General features: G+C 41.2%; 1 protein-coding gene across 1 annotated transcript; it reads left to right on the top strand.

Moving 5' to 3' along the window:
- Positions 1 to 1,757: 1,757 nt before the first annotated feature.
- On the top strand, positions 1,758 to 10,345 carry LOC133240276 (inteferon-activable protein 208-like). The gene is made up of 3 exons (XM_061404788.1): positions 1,758 to 2,229; positions 7,178 to 7,478; positions 9,126 to 10,345. Exons 1-3 carry the CDS (start codon positions 2,174 to 2,176, stop codon positions 9,177 to 9,179), a joined length of 411 nt encoding a protein of 136 aa, XP_061260772.1. The 5' UTR covers positions 1,758 to 2,173; the 3' UTR covers positions 9,180 to 10,345.
- Positions 10,346 to 23,045: the final 12,700 nt, after the last annotated feature.

The following is a 23,045-nucleotide window of genomic DNA, read 5'->3' as shown; positions in this document are numbered from 1 at the left end:
TTAAGCCAGCTTTGTCAGTCTGCTGTTTCACTTTTATCAAGAGGTTCTTCAGTTCCTCTTCACTTTCTGCCATAAGGGTGGTGTCATCTACATATCTGAGGTTATTGATATTTCTCCCAGAAATCTTGATTCCAGGTTGTGTTTCATCCAGCTGAACATTTTGCATGATGTACTCTGCATATAATCTAAATAAGCAGGGTGACAATATACAGCCTTGATGCACTCCTTTCCCGATTTGGAACCAGTCTGTTGTTCCATGTCTAGTTCTAACTGTTGCTTCTTGACCTGCATACAGATTTCTCAAGAGGCAGGTCAAGTAGTCTGGTATTCCCATCTCTTTCAGAATTTTCCAGTTTGTGGTTATCCACACAATCAAAGGCTCTAGCATAGTCAATAAAGCAGAAGTAGATGTTTTTCTGGAACTCTCTGGCCTTTTAGATGATCCAGCAGATGTTGGCAATTTGACCTCTGGGTCCTCTGCCTTTTCTAAACCGGGCTTGAACATCTGGAAGTTCATGGTTCATGTACTGTTGAAGCCTGGCTTGGAGAATTTTGAGCATTACTTCACTAGCGTGTGAGATGAGTGCAACTGTGAGGTAGTTTGAACTTTCTTTGGCATTGCCTTTCTTTGGGATTGGAATGAAAACTGACCTTTTCCAGCTGAGTTTTCCAAATTTGCTGACATATTGAGTGCAGCACTTTCACAGCATCATCTTTGAGGATTTGAAACAGCTCAGCTGGAATTACATCACCTCCACTAGCTTTATTCATAGTGTTGCTTCCTAAGGCCAACTTGACTTGGCATTCCAGGATGTCTGGCTCTAGGTGAGTGATAACACCATCATGGTTATTAAGATCTTTTCTGTATAGTTCCATGTATTCTTGCCACCTCTTCTTAATATCTTCTGCTTCTGTTAAGTCCATACCATTTCTGTCCTGTATTGAGCCCATCTTTGCATGAAATGTTCCCTTGGTATCTTTAATTTTCTTGAAGAGATAGCAGTCTTTTCCATTCTATTGTTTTCCTCTATTTCTTTGCATTGATCGCTGAAGAAGGCTTTCTTATTTCTCCTTGCTATTCTTTGCAACTCTGCATTCAGATGGGTATATCTTTCCCTTTTCCTTTTCCTTTAGCTTCTCTTCTTTTCTCAGCTATATGTAAGGCCTCCTCTAACAATTTTGCATTTTTTTTCCTTGGGGATGGTCATGATCACTGCCTTCTGTAAAATGTCACAAACCTCTGTCCATAGCTTTTCAGGCACTCTATCAGATCTAATCCCTTGAATCTATTTGTCACTTCTACTGTATAATCATAAGGGATTTGATTTAGCTTATACTTAAATGTGCTAGTAATTTCCCCTACTTTCTTCAATTTACATCTGAATTTTGCAATAAGGAGTTCATGATCTGAACCACAGTCAGCTCCTGGTCTTGTTTTTTGATGACTGTATAGAGCTTCTGGTGGTTCTGACAGTAAAGATATGCATGCAGTGTGGGAGACCTAGGTTTCGTCCCAGGGTTGGGAAGATCCCCTGGAGAAGCTCATGGCCATTCCAGTTTTCTTGCCTGGATTATCCCCATGGACAGAGGAGCCTAGTGGGCTGAAGTACATGGGGTCACAAAGAGTTGGATATGACTGAGCAACTAAGCACAGCACAAAATAGAGATGGTAACAGAAAACTGATGGGGTTATCATAAGCTTTAGAAGAAAAAGAGCAAAATTAAAATATAGGCAATGCTCTCTTACCCAACTGCTACTTGTTGGGAAGCCCAGTACAAAATAGCCGGTTGGAGGAAGTCCTTGGGAAAATGGCGAAGGGCCAGAAATACCCCGGCTTGGTGTGCTTGGGCAGAATAACATCTCCTGCCTTTGGTTATGCCCGGTGCCAAGATTTAATAATAAGTATTAAGGATGTTGCTTGAGAGAACAGGTTATGGGATAAGCACATGGGTCACTTAGAGCGCGCTGTCCTTGAAATATTTTTACTGATTAGGTGTTAACCCTGTACGCGCTCTGCTGGCTATATACTCTAAGCTCTTTGTTCCTACTTCTATAAAAAGGCTTGACTGCAGAAATAAACTTGTCAGTCCTTGCAAGAGACTGTCTGAGTGTCCTTCTTTCAGGTTCGTCGCTTCCAAGTCCCGGGGAGAAAAGTCCCCAACAAGTGGCGCCATGAACAGGGACTTGAAAAGAAGGCTGAACAAAGCAACGAGCCCCTGCAGAAAGAGGTAAGCAGGATGGGACAACATAGCAGTAAAATTCCTTTCATTTCTACAATACATCATTTTTTGAAACAAAACAGTGTTAATGTTTCAAGAGATCAGTTGAACGACTGCTATCATATTTTACTGGAACAATTCATGGTTCCCAGAAGAGGGAACACTCAATCTAGACATATAGAAAAGGGTTAAAAATAATGTTTTGCGAGCATATTGGCAAGGGTTACATGGTCACTCATACGGGCTATCATAGAACAAATTGAAGGGCATAATGTTAATTTAGAAGTAAAAAACTATTCAATCTTTACATGAATATGAGCATAAGGAACAAGATATGCAAGGTGCTTTGAAATATAAGAATGTTATGCTCAATCAGACACAGTCCTTAAAAAAACAACTTAGAGACATATATACAGGATGTGTCAAAACTGAAGCCACTTAGAATGGAGGTCATTTCATTCAATGGACAGCCCAAATCTGAGGTTTTTCCTTCTGCTCCGCCTGTAACAGCAATTGCTAACTTTGCTCGTACTAATCATTTCACTCCTCCTCAGGAGATGCCTGCTTGCACTCTTGCTTTCCCAATGCAATTTAATCAACGTGCCCAAGACCAAAATACTTGGGCTAATCTAGATTTTGGCATGTTTTCTAGCTTTAAGAAAGCATGCACTCTGTATGGACCTACTTCTCCTTATTGTATAGAATTTCTTGGATGACCATTGGATGCCATATGATTTTTTTCAAATAGCAAAGACAATTCAAAATCCTCAACAATTACTTCAATGGCAAATATGGGTTAATGATGAGGCCCAACAAATGCTGATTGACCAGCAATCTCATGGTAACCCTGCCAATTTAACCTATGTGTACTCACTGGAACAAGAGCCATGGCCGATATGATTGTGCAATTAGCTAATATTACCCCTCAGATGTTACATTTCATTAAAGAAACTGCCTGCAGGGCATAAGCAAAGGTTGATAGCAATAACTCTGATGGTTCATTTGTTAAGATTATTCAAGGACATGAAGAGTAATAATCTCAATTTATAGGAAAATTAAAGGATGCAATTGAGAAATCTATTAAGGATGTGACTTTACAAAATATTATTTTAAAACAACTTGCTTTTGAAAATGTTAATGAGGAATGTCAATCCATGCTTAGACCAATTCAAGAGACTAGGTCTCTTATGGAATATTTGAAAGCTTATAAGGATACCAGATCTAATTTCCATAGAGCAAAATTGGCAACATTAGAACACATGTATACCTGTGGCGGAATCATTTTGATATTTGGCAAAACTAATACAATTACGTAAAGTTTAAAAATAAAATTAGAAAAAAAAAAGAAAGAAACCTTTAATGTACAGAAAGCTACTAATGCCAAATGTTTTAACTGTGGGAAGCCCAGCCATATGAAAAAACAATGTCGCATGCCAACACAGGCCAGAAAAAATAATACTACTTCTAATAAGAAGAGACCCCCAGGAGTATGTCCAAGATGTAAAAAGGGGTTCCATTGGCTGAATGAATGTCATTCTAAATTTGATAAGGATGGAAACACTTTGAACCCCGGTGCACAACAAAAACAACAGGGAAACTGATAAAGGGGTCATCCTCTAGCCCCACTACAAAAGGAGGACCTAGCATTATGATGTTACAAGCAGCTACATCTAAGAGTGCTTGCATTGATATACCTAGTCCTTATGATATGGAACTAATAGAATTATACAACCCCCACAAAATTCCCACTGGATATTATGGCCCGATTCCACCCGGGACAATGGGACTGATTTTGGGACGTAGTAGCTGCACAATGAGAGGTTTAGTGGTATTGACCGGTGTTGTGGATGAAGATTATGAAGGGGAAATAAATGTTATGGTAAATGTTGTGAAAATGGGAAATATATACTTACAAATAGGAGAACATTTTGCACAATTATTACTTTTGCCATATGTCAAACCAATGAAGGCATCTGATAAAGTTTGGCAGGGAGGCTTTGGCAGTACCAACCTTACTGCTGCACTATCCACCTTATTAAGGAACATCAGAAACCCATACTTACTTTACGCATACGGGAAAAAATTTTCACAGGCATATTAGATACCGGAGCTAACATTTCAATCATTAGAGCTGCAGAATGGCCCCTTGATTGGGGTAAGAGTATGGCTCCTTCTAGACTATTAGGAGTGAGTAAAACTGATGCCACACAAACTTTTGTCAGTGCATCCTATTTACAAGTGTATGGCCCTGATCAAATTGTAGCTTATCTTAAACCATATATTACTAATATCCCTATCAGTTTATGGGGATGGGATTTTCTTGAACAAACGAAAGCCACAATTTCTTTAAATGAACCTTCTTAATGGGGGCCATTGAGTTAACACTGCTGCCTTTCAATTGGGAATCTGATACGCCAATATGGACACCTCAATGGCCCCTAACTAAAGAAAAATTGGCAACTCTTACACAATTAGTTGGAGATGGAAATGGCAACCCACTCCAGTGTTCTTGCCTGGAGAATCCCAGGGATGGGGGAGCCTGGTGGGCTGCCGTCTGTGGGGTCACACAGAGTCGGACACTACTGAAGCGACTTAGCAGCACACAATTAGTAAATGAACAATTACAAAAAGCTCATATAGAACCTTCATTTTCCCCATGGAATTCCCCTGTTTTTGTAATAAAAAAGAAATCAGGAAAATAGCGAATGTTGATAGATTTAAGAAATGTTAATAATACCATGTTACCTATGGGGCCCTTACAACCCAGATTGCCCTCCCCTTCTATGGTACCAAAAGGATGGTCTATAGTTATTATTGACTTAAAAGACTGCTTTTTTACTATACCTTTGCACCCTAAAGATAGAAAACGTTTTGCCTTTTCAGTTCCGTCTATAAATCCTGTTCATGGCTCCTGTTAAGATTTCAATGGAAGGTGCTACCTCAGGAAATGATGAACTCTCCTACCATTTGCCAATATCTCATATCTGTTTTATTACAACCCATTAGAGATAAGTATCCTACTGCATTTATAATTCGTTACATGGATGATATACTTCTTTCTATGGAACCTGAACACTATTTGCAACAGTTATATAATGAAGTTACTACTACTCTTCAAAATCATGGCCTGCTTGTTGCGCCAGATAAAATTCAGTGGAAAGCACCCTTTAATTATTTAGGACATGTTATGGAAGAATCTAAAATCAAACTTCAAAAACTCAAATTTCTGTGCAGTCTCTATGCACGCTGAATGATTTTCAAAAATTGCTAGGAAATATTAATTGGCTGCGGCCATCTGTTGGCATCCCCACCTATGCCTTACAAAATCTATTTAAAATTTTAAAGGGATCCCCTGACCCTAATAGCCCTAGGCAGCTAACAAAAGAGGCCAAAGAAGAACTGGCCTTAGTGGAGAAACGCATTCAACAATCTTTTTCAACTCGGCTAGATTATGATCAACCAGTTTCTTTATATATATTCCCCACTGAACATTCGCCCACTGCAATTATAGCTCAGCATAGCCCAATAGAATGGGTATATTTACACACTAAACAGTCTAAAAAAATTGTATCATATATTGAGAAAATAGGGCACTTAATTGTGTCAGGAAGAAGCTGTATACAAACTTTGACTGGATTTGATCCATATGCAATACACGTTCCCTTGACAAAAAAAGGAATTACAAATTGCCTTACAGTATAACTTGACCATGCAAATGGCATTAAGTGATTTTCAAAATGTTATCTCATTTCATTTGCCAAAAGGAAAATTATGGGACTTTCTACAATGTACTAAATTCATTGTAACTAATATCATTGCATCCCAGCCTATTTCCAATGCACCCACCTATTTCATTGATGGCAACAAGAAAGGCATAGCAGGGATTGTCGGCCCTGATATCAAAGAGAAATTACCCACTACCTATTCTTCAGTACAAAGAGTTGAGTTGTATGCTTTATATGCTCTTTTGTCGCTTCAACCATTATCCTTCAACGTATATACTGATTCCAAATACCTTGCTTCCCTTTTTCCTGATTTTGTTACCGCCTTTTTATACAACCTAGATGAAGAATTATATACTCCCTTTTCACAGACTCAGGCTTTAATTCGCTCACATACGGAACCTTCCTTTATTGCACATATACGTGCTCATTCAGGTTTACCTGGCCCTCTGGTTGCAGGAAATGATGCCCTTGACAGGCTCATACCTCCCATTTTTACGTCTGCCAGTGACGAACATGCTAATCTTCATACCAATGCTAACAGATTGCACTCTAAATACCATATTCTTCTCACTGAAGCGTGGCATATTAATGAAACCTGTGATGTCTGCGTCCCTCTGCGCTTACGAACTACGAGTTCAGGAGTTAATCCCCGGGGGGAAACAGCCTAACTCCCTTTGGCAATCCTGTTTCACTCACTGCTCCTTAGGAAAGTTTTCCTTGCTTTTTGTCTCAGTTGATACATTTTCAGGCTTTATCTAGGCAGTACCTGTCTCTTCAGAATCCAGTAAACACGCCATTTCCACACTCTTACTCACCTTCCCCGTTATGGGGATTCCTTCTTTCTTGAAAACAGACAATGGACCTGCATTCACCTCGCATTCGTTTCGTTCATTTTTATCAGAATGGAACATAACACACATTACAGGAATACCCTATATCCTCAGGGTCAAGCCATTATTGAAAGAGCCCATCGCACCCTAAAAACTCATTTCTTAAAACAGAAAGGGGGAATATGGAAGAGGAGATACACTTCTTATCCCATGAACCCTCAATTACTATTACCTTTAACTCTTTATTCCCTGAATTTTTTAAACTTAACAAAAAATAATTCTAATACTCGTGCAAATAGACATTTTGCAGAAGACAAAAACAGCAAATTAGAAATCAATACACCAATATGGTATAAGCAATTTAATCAGTGGCTTCCAGGAATCTTATGACTCCTAGGCAAGGGTTATGGTCTTGTCATTGCAGATGGAGAGGAAATCTGGGTTCCCCTTCGCCATGTCCGTTACCGAGAGGGGCCCCAAGACCGGACTCCCTCGGGAAGTGACGAAGTTGACGAAAAGGGTCTCGTCAATGACCTTGGAGGAGCCAATGAGGAAACGCCATCGTCTGAATCCTTACCTGACATGGACTAAAGTGAAAAACATGACTCGTCAGGCTGAGCAGACACTGAAGAGTACTGGAACTCCTATGACTCCAGATAAGCTGTTTCTGGCAATGTTAGCTGTTCTTTCCTGTTCCTCTGGGGTAAGTGCAGAATATGTTTATTGGGCATACATACCCAACCCACCATTTCTCTCCATAATGGATTGGGTAGATAAAGCCCCTATGATCTTTACTAATGACAGCATGCATTTTCCAAGTCCCTGGTCCACAAAGAGACCAATTCATGAAAAAGGTGAGGGAAAGCCAATCAACATTTCCATGGGATTCAAAACCTTGCCTATCTGTTTCGGATCTCATCCCCTTTGCGTGACTATCTTCCCACAGTGGTGGGCATACTCTGCCAACAATGGGACTGCTTTGCATCTGGGAATGTTTGCTATGGCATCTTTCTTACTTAATGGCTCCGAGTGACATTATCCAGGCCAGATAGCCAACTACTTGGACTCGCTTTTTCAACCAGAGGAACCTTCATGTCATACTGTATCTTGGAGAAGAAAACAGGAGATACAACCGTTACATTGGTCTGATTGTCGAGGCCAATTTGGGAAAGTTTCTATAATTCAGCAAAATCATTCTAATCATACATTTAAATTTGTTGACTGGGGACCTCACGGGTTGTTTGTAAACTGTTCTGAAGAGCAGGAAGAACATCATAACTGCTCCTGGTTTAATAGATCAAGCATTGGAGGCTTTCATAAATCTAAGACAAGTTTCTGGACTGATAAAGACATATTGCTGAATTGGTATAATGGGGGCTTATCACCCCCATGACCCAGGATTGTCATCCCCTTTGTGGGGCTAAAGCAATGGCAAATTTGGAAAATTCCAGCAGCCTTAGAGCACTTTGCTAGTGTTTACGAGACTGTGGGTATGTTTCGTCCTTCTAATTATACCTTCCTATACAATAGTACTGGCTATATTCAATCATGTGTTCACCTTCCATATTTGTTTATTGTAGGGCATTTTGATATTGATTTATCGACTAAGATTGTCAATTGTACGGCATGTGCATTGTATACCTGCCTTAATCACATCATTTCATATCACAATGCTAGCATTGTGCTAGTTAAACAAAGATCTGAGTTATGGCTTCCTGTAAACTTAACTGAGCCTTGGACTGATTCTGTATTTCTTTCTGTATTGTTGAAAACTGGACTTAGGTGATCTAAGCGCATCATTGGGTAGATTATTGCAGGCATCTTAAGCCTTATCTCTATTGTGACTGTAGGAACTTTTCTGGTATGGCTTTACATAATTCTATACAAAGTCATGATTTTATCACTGCTTGGCACAAAGACTCTCATGATCTTTGGACTCGACAAGCTCAAATAGATCAGCAATTACAAACATGAATTAATGAGTTACAAACTGTGGTTATCCACTTAGGAGATCAAGTGCAGCAACTGACTTTCCAAACACGTATACGTCGTCACTGGAATTTTACTTCTTTTTGTCTGACTAACATGCCCTATAATAGCACTGAATATCCTTGGGATAAAGTTAAAGCGCATTTGCAGGATCTCACAGACAACTCGAGTTTAGACATCACTTTGTTGAAACAACAAGTTGCTAATTTTCAAATTAAGGTACCTAAGGAATTGTACAGCACTCAATTTTATGATACTTTAACCAAAACCCTATCGTCTCTAGACCCTAGAGCTTGGTTTTCAGGAAGCAACATTTTTATATATGTATTAATCACCCTGCTTCTTCTGTCATTGCTTATAGGATATAGATGTCTCTACTCAAGACTCCATGCCTCCCACAATGGAGTCCAACTAGCAGCTGCCATGCTTAAATTAAAAACAAAAGGAGGATATGTTGGGAAGCCCAGTACAAAATAGCTGGTTGGAGGAAGTCCTTGAGGAAATGGTGAAGGGCCAGAAATACCCCAGCTTGGTGTGCTCAGGCAGAAAAACATCTCCTGCCTTTGGTTATGCCTGGCGCCGAGATTTAATAATAAATATTAAGGATGTTGCTTGAGAAAACGGGTTATGGGATAAGCACATGGGTCACTTAGAACGCGCTGTCCTTGAAATATTTTTACTGATTAGGTGTTAACCCTGTACGCGCTCTGCTGGCTGTATACTCTAAGCTCTTTGTTCCTACTTCTATAAAAAGGCTTGACTACAGAAATAAACTTGTCAGTCCTTGCAAGAGACTGTCCGAGTGTCCTTCTTTCAGGTTCATTGCTTCCAAGTCCCAGGGAGAAAATCCCCAACACTACTCAACCAACTTGCCAATTTAATTTCTCCATCTTCCTGACCTAGGCCTGCTGCAGGTTCATGGCCGGCATACTCTTGCCTGTCCTTCCCATGGAATCAGCCTTCTGTATCCACAGATGCAGACACTTGGATGTGGAGAGCTGTCTATACTCCACTATTTTATATTGTATAAGGGACTTGAACATCTATGGCTTTTGGTACCCATGGGAGTCCTGGAACCAATCCCCATGGATAACATGGATTGATACTGTACTTTTGCTACCACCAGCAGAGTCAGAGGCATTACAAATCAGGTGTGTCTGTTATCAAACCTGTGTGCTGGCTGTACTTACCAATGTAATTATGTAATTTAACTCAATATTACTTAAATCCATGAAATATGAGTGCAAAAAGAAAGAACACTATTGTTTCTATGAAAGACAACTTGAATGCTTTGGAAAGTCTCCTAAAGGCAAGTTGTTAAATAAATTACTATCAGACTTCATAAACGTGAGACATCTGTGAAAGCGTGGGAAAACAGTTAAAATCTATAAAGATGCTTTGCGTCATTGGTCCACATACCTTTAAGTCCTTGCTCCACTTAAGAGGATCTCAAACTGGAAATCTTAGCAGATAGATCACAGAAGTGGTTTATGCAAGAATAACATATGGAACACCAGTCAGCTTCTGTCCTCAAAGGAAGAGTTTCAGCCTTGTATCAATAGATCATCCTGCAAAATGAACAGAATCATGTTTTAAAGTAAAATGTTTAAAGTCTGAAGAAATCACTCTGTATGCTTCCCCACTTCAACTTTCACAGCCCACAGCACCAATCCAACCACACTGGGTAAGAAGTGTTCACAGTACTTGGTGCTGCTGAAATGTTACTTCTTCTCCCACCACTACCCCTGCCACCTTGAGAGTTCCATTTGGTTTCACACCCAAATGTCATTCCTGTTAACATTTCATTGGTAAATACACACTGTTGAAGTGTGCTATTTACAGAGACAACTTGAAGCCCGGGACATTTCCATTTTACACTTTCCAGAAGCCTCCCCAACAGCTCAGCAAGATGCAGGGAGGCTGGGGAAAGTGGCAGCACAGACACACTCAGGAGTATTCACCCAGCCTTTAATACAAGTATAGCACCTGCTCTTACACAGCACACTGATGATGATAAGCTCTTGGAAGGTGATAAGCTCCTGGCACCCCTTGGAGCTGGGCCACTGCTGTTCTTTTCCACTTAGAAGGTTAGGGAGTGGGTCACAGAAAGGTTAATTGACTTGCTTAAGTCAGCACTACAAGTCAATAGGAGAGATGGAGTCAGATGTCTGGTGGCTGAGGTTGCCACCTGTCAGACCTGGTCTCGAAGTTTCCGGTTTAATTCCTTTCCCAAGAGCTTATATGTGTTTGTTTAGCACAACAATACCTTTATGTAAAATATAAAGTATGTGTGTATGTGTGTGTGTGTCTATGCATGTCTATCTTTCCTCCTTCATGAGAACACCTGGGAAAGAAATAGTCTGTTCAAAGTTTTGTCACGTTCACTTCCTCTAGTTTCTCAATTGACTGGAAAGAACCCAGCTCCCCCACTCTCCCTGCCCCTATTTCTGCATTTGCTGATAACTTGTTTCTTAAAGAAAGAAGCAGATGCCAGGGCCGCTGCATACACCATTCCAGTGCATTCACAGCAACAAGAAAAAGCTGGGAGAAACAGCCCAATCTGGGCAAAGAACTGCAGCCTGGAGATAAACTCGCCTGAAGAGCAGGCTGTCCTTGCCCTCATCAAGTCCTAGAATTGGAAGACAAGCAGCCTATCTATGGCTAAATCATCCTACTGTGTAAAGATAGGGTTCCTTGGTGCTCAAAACATTCCTCTTTCCCAGGCCCCTCAGCTGTGGCCACATCATGGTTAGGACACTTGAAGAGGTCGGTCATAAGTTGTGACTGTTGGCATGTAAGCTGCTTGCATGGTAAAAGGAGGAAAAGTTATGCAAATATCACCTCAGTCTGAGGAGCAAATACAGGTGGGCCACAGAGTGAATGTAAGCAGGGAGGATTGATAAGATCCTGTCGTCTCTCCCAGGGCCCACCTGAGAGCCTCTGGGACCAACATTCAGTCATCCACAAACATCTATCAGGTAGTTACTATGCACTCTGGGTGCTGACCTTCAGAGGAAACCCCCACTTCCCACAGCATGGAGGGGAGTAGGCAGAAAAAGATTAGGAAGAAGAATGAGGAAGAGACTAAACCCATGGGCTTGGTACAGTCTCTGTAGCGGCCTAATGAGTCACCATGTGCCATCCCAAACTCCACCCTGAGACCAGAACCCTTCTGCCTGCCCTGTGCCTTCTGCTTTCCTCCCAAGCTTTAGGGATCCATAGAGGGTGATGGCCCACACCCACGAGGTTGGTAGGAATCTGTGTCACATGGAACCAGCAAGACCATAAAGGAATCCTTCATTCTGGTCTTGGTGTCTGTGTGCATGCTCAGTCACTTCAGTCGTGTCTGCAACTTTTTGTGACCCCATGGACTGTAGCCCCAAGACCCCTCTGCCCACGGGGTTCTCCAGGCAAGAATACTGGAGTGGGTTGCCATGCCCTCCTTCAGGGGATTTTCCCTACCCAGGGATCAAACCAGTGTTCCCCTTGTCTCCTTCACTGTAGGCAGATTCTTTACTGCTGAGCTAATGGTCTTGGTAGAGCAAAAAATAGGGAATACACTTCAACTACTTTGCTGTAACTCAGGTTTTCAAGGCACACATGGGCCTAGAAACTCTTCAGGGGTCAGTCCCTACCTGTTAGTTCAAGATCGGTTTAAAGTCATACAACTGTTATAAAAAAGATGAGAGATAACAAATGCTGATGAGAATGTGGAGAAAAGGGTTAACACTTGTGCATGATTGGTAGGAATGTAAACTCATGCAACCTCTATGGAAAAGAGTGTGGAGGTTACTCAAAAATTAAAAATAGAGTTACCATATGATCCATTCCTTCCCTGGTGGCTCAAATGGTGAAATATCTGCCTGCAATGCAGAAGATCTGGGTTCAGTCTCTGGGTCAGGAAGATCCCCTGGAGGAGGAAATGGCAATCCACTGTAGTATTCTTGGCTGGAGAATTCCATGGACAGAGGAACCTAGAAGGCCATAGTCCACAAGGTTGCAAAGAATCAGACACAACTGAGCAACTAACACACAACACACACATATGATCCAGCAATACCATGTTTTGGTATTTATCAGAAGAAAATGAAACACTACCTTGAAGAGTTATCTGCACCTCCATGTTCACTGAAGTGTTACAGTTGAGATATGGAAACAACATAAGTAGTTAAATAAAATGTGATCTACATATATTTTATTTATAAATAAACCTATATTTATACTATACACACACAATGGAATATTATTCAGCCATAAAAAAGAAAACAACCATGCCATTTGTAACAACATGAATAGACCTGAGTGCATTATTTTAAGTGAAATAAGTCAGACGAGAAAGACAAATACTGTATGGTATGATCTCACTTATGTGTGGACTCTAAGAAAGCCAAATTCACAGAAACATAGAGTAGATGAGTGGTTGCCAGGGGCTGGGAGCTGGTGGAAACAGGGAGATGTTCCAAAGTACAATTATCAGTTAAATGAATAAGCTCTGGACATGTGATGTACAGCATGGTGACTATAGGTAATAATACTGTATTATTGCTGGAAGGAAAATTATGACAAATCTAGGCAGCATATTAAAATCAGAGACATCACTTTGCCAACAAAGGTCCATATAGTCAAAGCTATGGTTTTCAGTAGTCATGTATGGATGTGAGAGTTGGACCATAAAGAAGGCTGAGTGCTGAAGAATGGATGCTTTCAAATTGTGGTGCTGAAGAAGACTCTTGAGAGTCCCTTGGACTGCTAGAAGATCAAACCAGTCAATCCTAAAGAAAGGACTGATGCTGAAGCTGAAGCTCCAATGGTTTGGCCATCTGATGTGAAGAGCTGACTCTCTGGAAAAGACCCTGTTGCTGGGAAAGATTGAAGGCCAAAGGAAAAGAAGGCAGCAGAAAATGAGATAGTTAGATAGCATCACCAAGTCAATGAACATGAATCTGAGCAAATTCCAGGAGATAGCGAAGGACAGGGAAGCCTGGTGTGCTACAGTTCATGGGGTCGCAAAGAATCAGACACAACTTAGCAACTGAACAATAACTGTATTATAACTGGAAAGTTACTAAAGAGTAGATCATAAATGTTTTTAACACACACACAAAGTAATTACGTGAGTTGATGGAGATGTTAATTAACATTTTGGAATGATTTCAAGATATATACATATATCAAATCAACATATTGGACACTTTAAACTTACACAAAGTTATATGTCAATTATATCTCAATATAGCTAAAAAAGAGAGAGAGAGAGAGTAAGCCACATCACAGAAAAGCCAACATTTGCAAATGTGACCTCGCTTACTTTTTAAAAAAAGATTGTATTTTGGAGGCAGCATGTGAAACTGAAGCAGCACTAACTATCCTGGGGTTTAAGGAGACCTGGTGGGGACGTCCCTAAAGGCCCAGTGGTTAAGAATCTGCCTGCCAGTGCAGGGGACACGGGTTAAATCCCAGGTCCAGGAAGATTCCACATGTCATGGGACAATGGGGCCCATGGGCCACAACTGCTGAATCCACGCTCTAGAGCCCCTGAGTCGCAAATACTGAAGCCTGTGCATCTAGAGCCCGCGTTTCGCAGCAAGAGAAGCCGCCACAATGAGAAGACCACACACTGCAACCAAAGAAAGCCCGTGTGCAGCGACAGAAAGCCTGTGCACCGCAACAAAGAACCAGCATAGCCAAACATAGTTAATCAATTAATTAATTTTAAAGAAGAAGAAGAAGAGCTGGCATCCCAGCTCTGTTACAAACTAGTGCTGGGCCAACTGATTCACAACACTCAGACACCTCACGTCACCCATTTGCCCCTGAATTTGGGGTACACATTTCACAACGTATGCAGAGCCCATTGGTGTCTGAGTCCTGCTTCACAGGCGAGCTGAGGGCTGGTCCTTCATTCCTTACCTCAATGAAAGAGTGACTATTTGCTTCCTATGTTTCCAGAACCACCTTCTAAACTCTGCTCTGAATAGAAAGCCGGCAGGTGGTCAGGGAGTGAGGTAACGGCCCATATTTCCTCCTGGCGCATTCATTGAAAGGGGCAACAGCCCTGTGATGAAGCCCTATCGCCCCTCCAGGTCCCAGGTCCTGGACCAAGGCTGCTGAGAGCCCCACCCAAGGTGTTCTTTGAGAATCCCCACCACATGGACGGAACTCCAGGGTACCAAGCTACACTCCTTCCTGGGGACTCATTGTGTGGAAACCAAAGTTCCAGTCCCCTGGTCTCATTTACAAAGAGCTGACCCCGTGGCAGAATCCCTGGGAGATGAACTGAGGCTTTTATTAGAATTATATCACAGTCAACTTCCCCTGAACATTCTCATTCCCTTACAGGTGCTGCAGCCCAGAGCCCTCCTGCACCCCTTAACCCCCTTACTCAGTCTCTAGCTCAGAGTCTGTCTCTCAGCAAAGAAGCTAATCTAATCTAGGACAGTTACACACCACATCCACAAACAGGCTCATTCAGATGTTTTAGAATGACAAAGGAACACTTCATCCCACACCTCTTGCTGAAAGGATGACTAACTGCAGGGTGGTATGTGTGTGTGTGTGTGTGTGTGTGTGTGTGTGTGTGTGTACACACATACACATGCATCTACTCCAGAAGAACTGAGAGAAAACCAGTGATGTTATACATGGAACAGAACATGAGATTAGGTCAGATTGGTTAATTAAGGCTCATTCTCTGCCATCTCCTGAGATGAAAGCTACCATGGACTCACACAGGAAACAATTAACCCCACTTGAGTTCAAGCAGCTTATGTGAGCAGAGAGAGCCCATTCCTTCTTCTGGAGTCATTAATTAATAAGTCTGCTTCTTCCCCATCCCTCATTACCATCAAAGCTTCTCTCACTGGTGGCATCAATTGTCATTCTATGCAATTCCCCAACTGACAGCACGAATGCAAATTTGTAGGAGAAATCACAGGGTGAGGGCACACTGTGCCAGGGGATGTTAACCGCTGTTTCTGTGGAGATGCTCCTTTTGCTTGAAAGCATATCACATCCTGGCTCAGGCAGGGAGCAGCGGTCTGGAGAGACACCAGCCATAAACCCAGAGGTCCTAAGAATCCTCACTAATATAAATCAATGTGGCTTCCATTTGACAGGGTGAGGAAAATGGTGTGTTTTTAAATAAGACCTGAAGCGTTGTAGGTAAATGAGAGGCCTTCCTTCACAGGCATGCATGTGTACCACTCAGATCCTTGGGCTGGATGCTTGTTTTGGAATTATCCCTATCCACAGTGCTTTTAAATGGGCCTAGTTACTTGTAAACAAGGTTACTGACTGTCATTTTTAACCACACTGGTCCCAAAAAAGACGTACTGCCTTCTCATGGGGCCTTTTTCTTTTATGCTTGTGATCTTGTATTTCTCCAATGTTGTAATGAAGAGCAAAGAGAGAGATTGGTCCAGGTAAAGGATTCTAGGAATTCTGCAGATCTCAGACCAGTCTCTAAGGGGATAAATCTCAGCAGCTAAGGCCATGGGAGATGGAATTATAAAGGAGAAGACCACCGATGTACAGCCCGGGAAGCACATAATGCGGAAGGAGGAGATGTGTGTGTGTTTGCAGACAGAAACACTCAGAGCCACTGTCCTGTGCATCTGACTATCTGAAGTTATCTGAAGTAGTAATTGGAAAATTAAGCAGAGTCAGAGCAAAGGGAGATTTATGGGTTATTTTATCCAGTTTAGCAATGGCAACCCACTCCAGTACTCTTGCCTGGAAAATCCCATGGATGGAGGAGCCTGGTAGGCTGCAGTCCATGGGGTTGCTAAGGGTTGGACATGACTGAGCGACTTCACTTTCACTTTTCACTTTCATGCATTGGAGAAGGAAATGGCAACCCACTCCAGTGTTCTTGCCTGGAGAATCCCAGGGATGGGGAAGCCTGGTGGGCTGCTGTCTCTGGGGTCGCATAGAGTTGGACACAACTGAAGCGACGTAGCGTATCCAGTTTAGGGAAGACCATGGAGAATGGTCTCAGGGCTGAACTAGAGTTTACTGTTGGAAAAACTATAATTTTTATCTTTCTTTTAAATTCCGTCTTTTTTCTCCCCATCAGGCAATGCTACATAAATACAAACTCTTTGTTTCTGAACCCTTCTTTTTCTAAGCTCTATATATACTACCACCCTACAGTTGGCATTTATCATAAAATGTTGCAGTTACCAATATTATATGTTTATCACATAAAAATAATAAATTTAAAACAGATCGGTGGCATTTCAGGGAGGCTCTGAAGAGCTCCCAGTCCTTTATGTCTCAGCATAGAAAGAATTCAGCCAGAAGCAAAGTGATAGATAAGAAGTGATTTATTAGAATACGATGTTTGTGAGGCTTACAGGTGGGTGGGCAAGAAGGTACCATGTTCCGAGAACTTTGTGAGCTACAGTTTCATAATCAAAGGAAAGGTGGAGGAAAAGATTTTTTTATAATCAAAGGAAAGCTGGACAAGAATTCTTTGTCATTCTTGACATCATGCTCCTACATCGGCTGCTCCTCAAAGTTGGGCAGGGAAGTTTCCTTGTCCCTACATGTTTAGGCTAGGTCTACAAATTACTGCTTTTTATGTGTGCAGAGTGCGCCCTAACTTACTGAGCTCACTGGGCACAATGTGAGTCTCGTGCCACTGCTGTTTTAGTGTTTGGGGGCATATCTTGTGCATCTGTTGCATGGTTTTCTTGCTAAGCAAGCCTGCTTGGTTTTGTGGTTAATCAAACTTGCTTTCTTGTGTAATTATTAACTTAAAGGGGTCTCCCATATTTCCATATTTTTTTTACAAACAATTCCCTAGTGAGATTAACTATTTAATCTCCTACTTTGTCCCTTTACTCTGTCTCTATCACATTTACTTTAGGTGACAGTATGTATTCTGTTCTTCATCGTAGGGGTTTACCTGCGTGGTGTTCCTCCGTGTTCCTACTATACCCATATTCTTTTTCTAAATTATGACACTGGGATCCATATGGTGGTCTTTATAAAGTTCTATTAGAACTCAAATTGAGGAACTAAGAAACAGAAAGGGACGGCAGAGGTAACAATAAGAAAGGACAGTGGAGGAAGGGTGGACAGAGAAGTGAACTTGTTGGGGAAATGAGCCAAGATTCACACTCACACATGTGAAAAAAATTTGGAAGATGCAATGTTCCAAGAATGAAGAAATCTTTGGTAAAGGGTAAAGGTAGCCAACCTGCTAGTTGTAATTAGTAACCTTAGGGCTTCCAAACTCAGTGTGCCACCTGCTACATCAATGAATTCCCAAGGGTTTAGAAGAACTCTTTAGAAAACAGTTCAGACCTATGCAACTTTTAGTCTCAAATCCCTAACTTATTTCCTACCTAGAGAACTGGGCTGTAAAACTTCTTTAGCCCCTCTACACTAGAAAACAACTGCCAGTTCCACGTATCCTTTCTCCAGGGAATGGCCCTCATTTCCACATGCTTTTTTTTTTTTTTTAATTTTTTAAACTTTACAATATTGTATTAGTTTTGCCAAATATCAAAATGAATCTGCATGCTTTTTAAAATGATGTGAAGTAAGAAGAAAGGAAGCACTTATGCAACAGCAGAGTAAGGATCCCCAAATCCCAGCTCCTCCATAACAACAACTATAACACTAGAAAGAAAGTTACCAAAGTCAAGGTTTCAGAATTCTCAAAGTTAACCAAAGTCTTGCAACAATTCAAAAAAAAAAAAAATGTATTCAAGAAAAACAGCTGAATATTGGTAAGAACAATGAGCCTTGCAGTATTTTCACTTGTTTTAATTCCACTCCCATTTCCCTAGCTCCATATTAGCCTCAAAAACCAATAGCCTAACAATACAGTGACTATGAAAGTCGTCAGCCAAACAGCCACTAGAGTGGGGAGAATGGGTTTGGAACGCTTCTAAAAACTTGTCTCCAGAGCATTATCACTCTTTAAACAGTTTGACAGCTGACTGAAAAGCTCCTTTCTCAGCCCCTGTCTTTATTTGACCTGACTCAGAACAAGCAGTCCTATTCCCAGGGCATTCATCAAAAACAATCAGTAGCAGTTGTTTAACATTTCAGCTGCCTAAAGCAGAATACCTCAAGGGATATTCTGAGGGCTGAAAACAGGTAGAACCAGAAAAAATCTAAAAGGAAGAGCTGAAGAACAGGATCCTCAAGTAAAGGAGAATAATTTTACAGGGAATGAAGGGATGGAGCCAAACCAAAAACAATACCCAGCTGTGGATGTGACTGGTGATAGAAGCAAGGTCTGATGCTGTAAAGAGCAATATTGCTTAGGAACCTGGAATGTTAGGTCCATGAATCAGGGCAAATTGGAAGTGGTCAAACAGGAGATGGCAAGGGTGAACATCGACATTCTAGGAATCAGTGAACTAAGATGGACTGGAATGGGTGAATTTAACTCAGATGACTGTTACATCTACTACTGTGGGCAGAAATCCCTTAGAAAAAACGGAGTAGACATCATGGTCAACAAAAGAATCTGAAATGCAGTACTTGGATGCAATCTCAAAAACGACAGAATGATCTCTGTTCATTTCCAAGGCAAACCATTCAATATCACAGTAATCCAAGTCTATGCCCCAACCAGTAACGCTGAAGAAGCTGAAGTTGAACAGTTCTATGAAGACCTACAAGACCTTTTAGAACGAACACCCAAAAAAGATATCCTTTTCATTATAGGAGACTGGAAGGCAAAGGTAAGAAGTCAAGAAACACCTGGAGTAACAGGCAAATTTGGCCTTTGAGTACAGAATGCAGCAGGGCAAAGGCTAATAGACTTTTGCCAAGAGAATGCACTGGTCATAGCAAACACCCTCTTCCAACAACACAAGAGAAGACTCTACACATGGACATCACCAGATGGTCAACACCAAAATCAGATTGATTATATTCTCTGCAGCCAAAGATGGAGAAGCTCTATACAGTCAGCAAAAACAAGACCAGGAGCTGACTGTGGCTCAGATCATGAACTCCTTACTGCCAAATTCAGACTTAAATTGAAGAAAGTGGGGAAAACCACTAGACCATTCAGGTATGACCTAAATCAAATCCCTTATGATTATACAGTGGAAGTGATAAATAGATTTAAGGGACTAGACCTGATAGAGTGCCTGATGAACCATGGATGGAGGTTCGTGACATTGTACAGGAGACAGAGATCAAGACCATCCCCATGGAAAATAAATGCAAAAAAGCAAAATGGCTGTCTGAGGAGGTCCTAAAAACAGCTGTGAAAAGAAGAGAAGCGAAAAGCAAAGGAGAAAAGGAAAGATATAAGCATCTGAATGCAGAGTTCCAAAGAATAGCAAGGAGAGATAAGAAAGCCTTCCTCAGTGATCAATGCAACAAAATAGAGGAAAACAATATAACAGGAGAGACTAGAGATCTGTTCAAGAAAATTAGAGATTCCAAGGGAACGTTTCATGCAAAGATGGGCTCAATAAAGGACAGAAATGGTATGGACCTAACAGAAGCAGAAAATATTAAGAGGTGGCAAGTATATACAGAAAAACTATACAAAAAAGATCTTCACAACCCAGATAATCATGATGGTGTGATCATTCACCTAGAGCCAGTCTTCCTAGAATGTGAAGTCAAGTGAGCCTTAGGAAGTATCACTATGAACAAAGCTAATGGAGGTGATGGAATTCCAGTGGAGCTATTTCAAATCTTAAAATACGATGCTGTGAAAGTGATACACTCAACATGTCAGCAAATTTGGAAAACTCAGCAGTGGCCACAGGACTGGAAAAGGTCCGTTTTCATTCCAATCCCAAAGAAAGGCAATGCCAAGGAATGCTCAAACTACCGCACAATTGCACTCATCTCACACACTAGTAAAGTAATGCTCAAAATTCTCCAAGCCAGGCTTCAGCAATATGTGAACCGTGAACCTCCTAATGTTCAAGCTGGTTTTAGAAAAGGCAGAGGAACCAGAGATCAAATTGCCAACATCTGCTAGATCATCAGAAAAGCAAGAGAGTTCCAGAAAAACATCTATTTCTGCTTTATTGACTATGCCAAAGCCTTTGACTGTGTGGATCACAATAAATTGTGGAAAATTCTGAAAGAGATGGGAATACCAGACCACCTGATCTGCCTCTTGAGAAATCTGTATGCAGGTCAGGAAGCAACAGTTAGAACTGGACATGGAACAATAGACTGGTTTCAAATAGGAAAAGGAGTACGTCAAGGCTGAACTGGACTGAGGCTATAATCACAATTATATCAAATCTTGGCAGTTGTATTACCTATTGCTGTATGACAAATTACCCTGAAATAATAGTTTCTGAGAGTCAGGAATCTGGGAGTGGCTTAGGTAAGTAGTTCTGACTCAGAGTCTCTTGTAGGGTTGTGGCCAATCTGTTGGCCAGAGTTGCTGAAAACTTGGTTGGAGCTGGAGCATTCAGTGCCAAGCTCTGTTATGAGGCTATTGGCAGACAGCCTCAAGGCCTCAGTTCCCGGCCACGCTGTCCTCTCTTTAGGGCTGATCACACACTGGCTTCCCCCACGGGGTGAGTAGACTGAGATAGGGTGTGAGCCCCAGGACAGGAGTCAGTCTTTTCAAACCTCACCTTGCATGTGGCAGACCACCACTTCTGCCACTATGACATGGGCCACAGATCAGCACTGTGAGATGCAGAGAGGAGGACCCAGAGGTGCAAATACCAGATCCCACAAATGCATTATTCAAATTTCTGCATCCTACTGCTATGTGGTTGACTGGTTCTATCAGGTAGAGAGAGGAATGCCGATATGTCCAGCTGAAATTGTGAATACGACTCTCCTTTCAGCTCTGTCACTTTCTGTTTATGCATTTTGGAGCTGTGTGTTTAGATGCATGCACATTTAGAGCTATTACATCTTCGTAGGGCACGGTTTCCTTTGTCATAAAAAGACTTGCCTTAACCCTGGTGAGATTCTGGGCTTAAGAATTGGTTTTGTCTGACAGTAATAACCATTCCAGCTTTCTTTTGTTTACTGTTCTCATCGACTGACTTTTATCTTATATATGATTTGCTATTTAATAAAAGTGGGTCACCCATGTTCCTTGGCTTGTGATCCCCTTCCTCCGTTTTCAAAGCCAGAAACAGAGGGCAGAGTCTTTCTTGTGCTACCATTTCTCTGTGGCCAGGAAAACCTCTCCACTTACAAGGACTTGTGTGATGACACTGGACTCACCTGCATAATCTAGGATCGATCTCCCCATTGCAGGGCCCTTAACCTTGAGTACTTTCATCTCCTCAAAGTGCTTTTGTGTGACTGACACTCTTGCATTTGATCTGTTTGAGGTACTAGGAAACCATTGCACAGCTGCTCCCTTTGTTTACCTTCATTAGGAGCTCAACAGCCTCAGCTCTACGTAGGCCTTTAAAAAGATAAAATTTTGCAGATTGTTTAGATCTTTCTCATCAGGTAGGAGCAATGTGATCTTGCAACTTTCTGCGTCATAAGTAGCAGTGAAAATTCTACTTAATAGCTAACAAATATTTAACTAGATATTTAATAAAAACTTTTTTAGAGAAACAAGGGAAAAGGGAGAAATGAAATGGATTGTGAAATGAGCCAGGGTAAATGCTAATCACATAACTGAGAAGCTGGTTACAAGACGTCTAAATGAGGACGGAAAAAAAGATTATACCTGCAGTAGATTTTTCTACTTTTGATTTTAAAAATTTAAGGCTAATATACAAAGATATAATTCCTGGTTAAACCATCCCAATGCCCTCTCAAAGACTGGCATATTTGATACCATCTGGTAAGCAAGATAAATGGTCTCTGGAGTACCCTTAGCTTAGCAGATCTTCATTATCAGAATTAGTATCATATGATCATAGATTAACATATATATCCTTCCACCCGCATTCAAAGCTGGGGGACAACATGACTCCAGCATTTACAATAAAGGACAATATGTGCTGGCAGCTGGCAAAATCTATCCTAAGTCTGGAACCAAAGAATGTATCTTCCCTGAATCCTGATTCTTGCCCCTAAAAGCAGATAAAATATAGCTTTCTAACCTAGAAAGGGCAGATATTTCAGTCACAGAAATAGAGCGGAACCTGAAATGTATCTCCTTGTCCCAAGCAAAGCGAACATAATTTGATTTGTGGATTTATCAAGACTGGGAACAGTGCTTTCTATACGTATAGGATGAGTATGTGTGTGGGCAGAAGTAGTCATTTTTATGGCATCTTTTCCTGTTATTTTTTGACATATTTAATAGAAATTACTAAGACTTATGTAAAAGATTTAATTTATTACATGACTTCAA

The sequence above is a fragment of the Bos javanicus genome, chromosome 28 (genome assembly GCF_032452875.1).
Source record: "Bos javanicus breed banteng chromosome 28, ARS-OSU_banteng_1.0, whole genome shotgun sequence".
NCBI lineage: Eukaryota > Metazoa > Chordata > Mammalia > Artiodactyla > Bovidae > Bos > Bos javanicus.
This window is presented reverse-complemented; position numbering and strand designations above follow the sequence as displayed.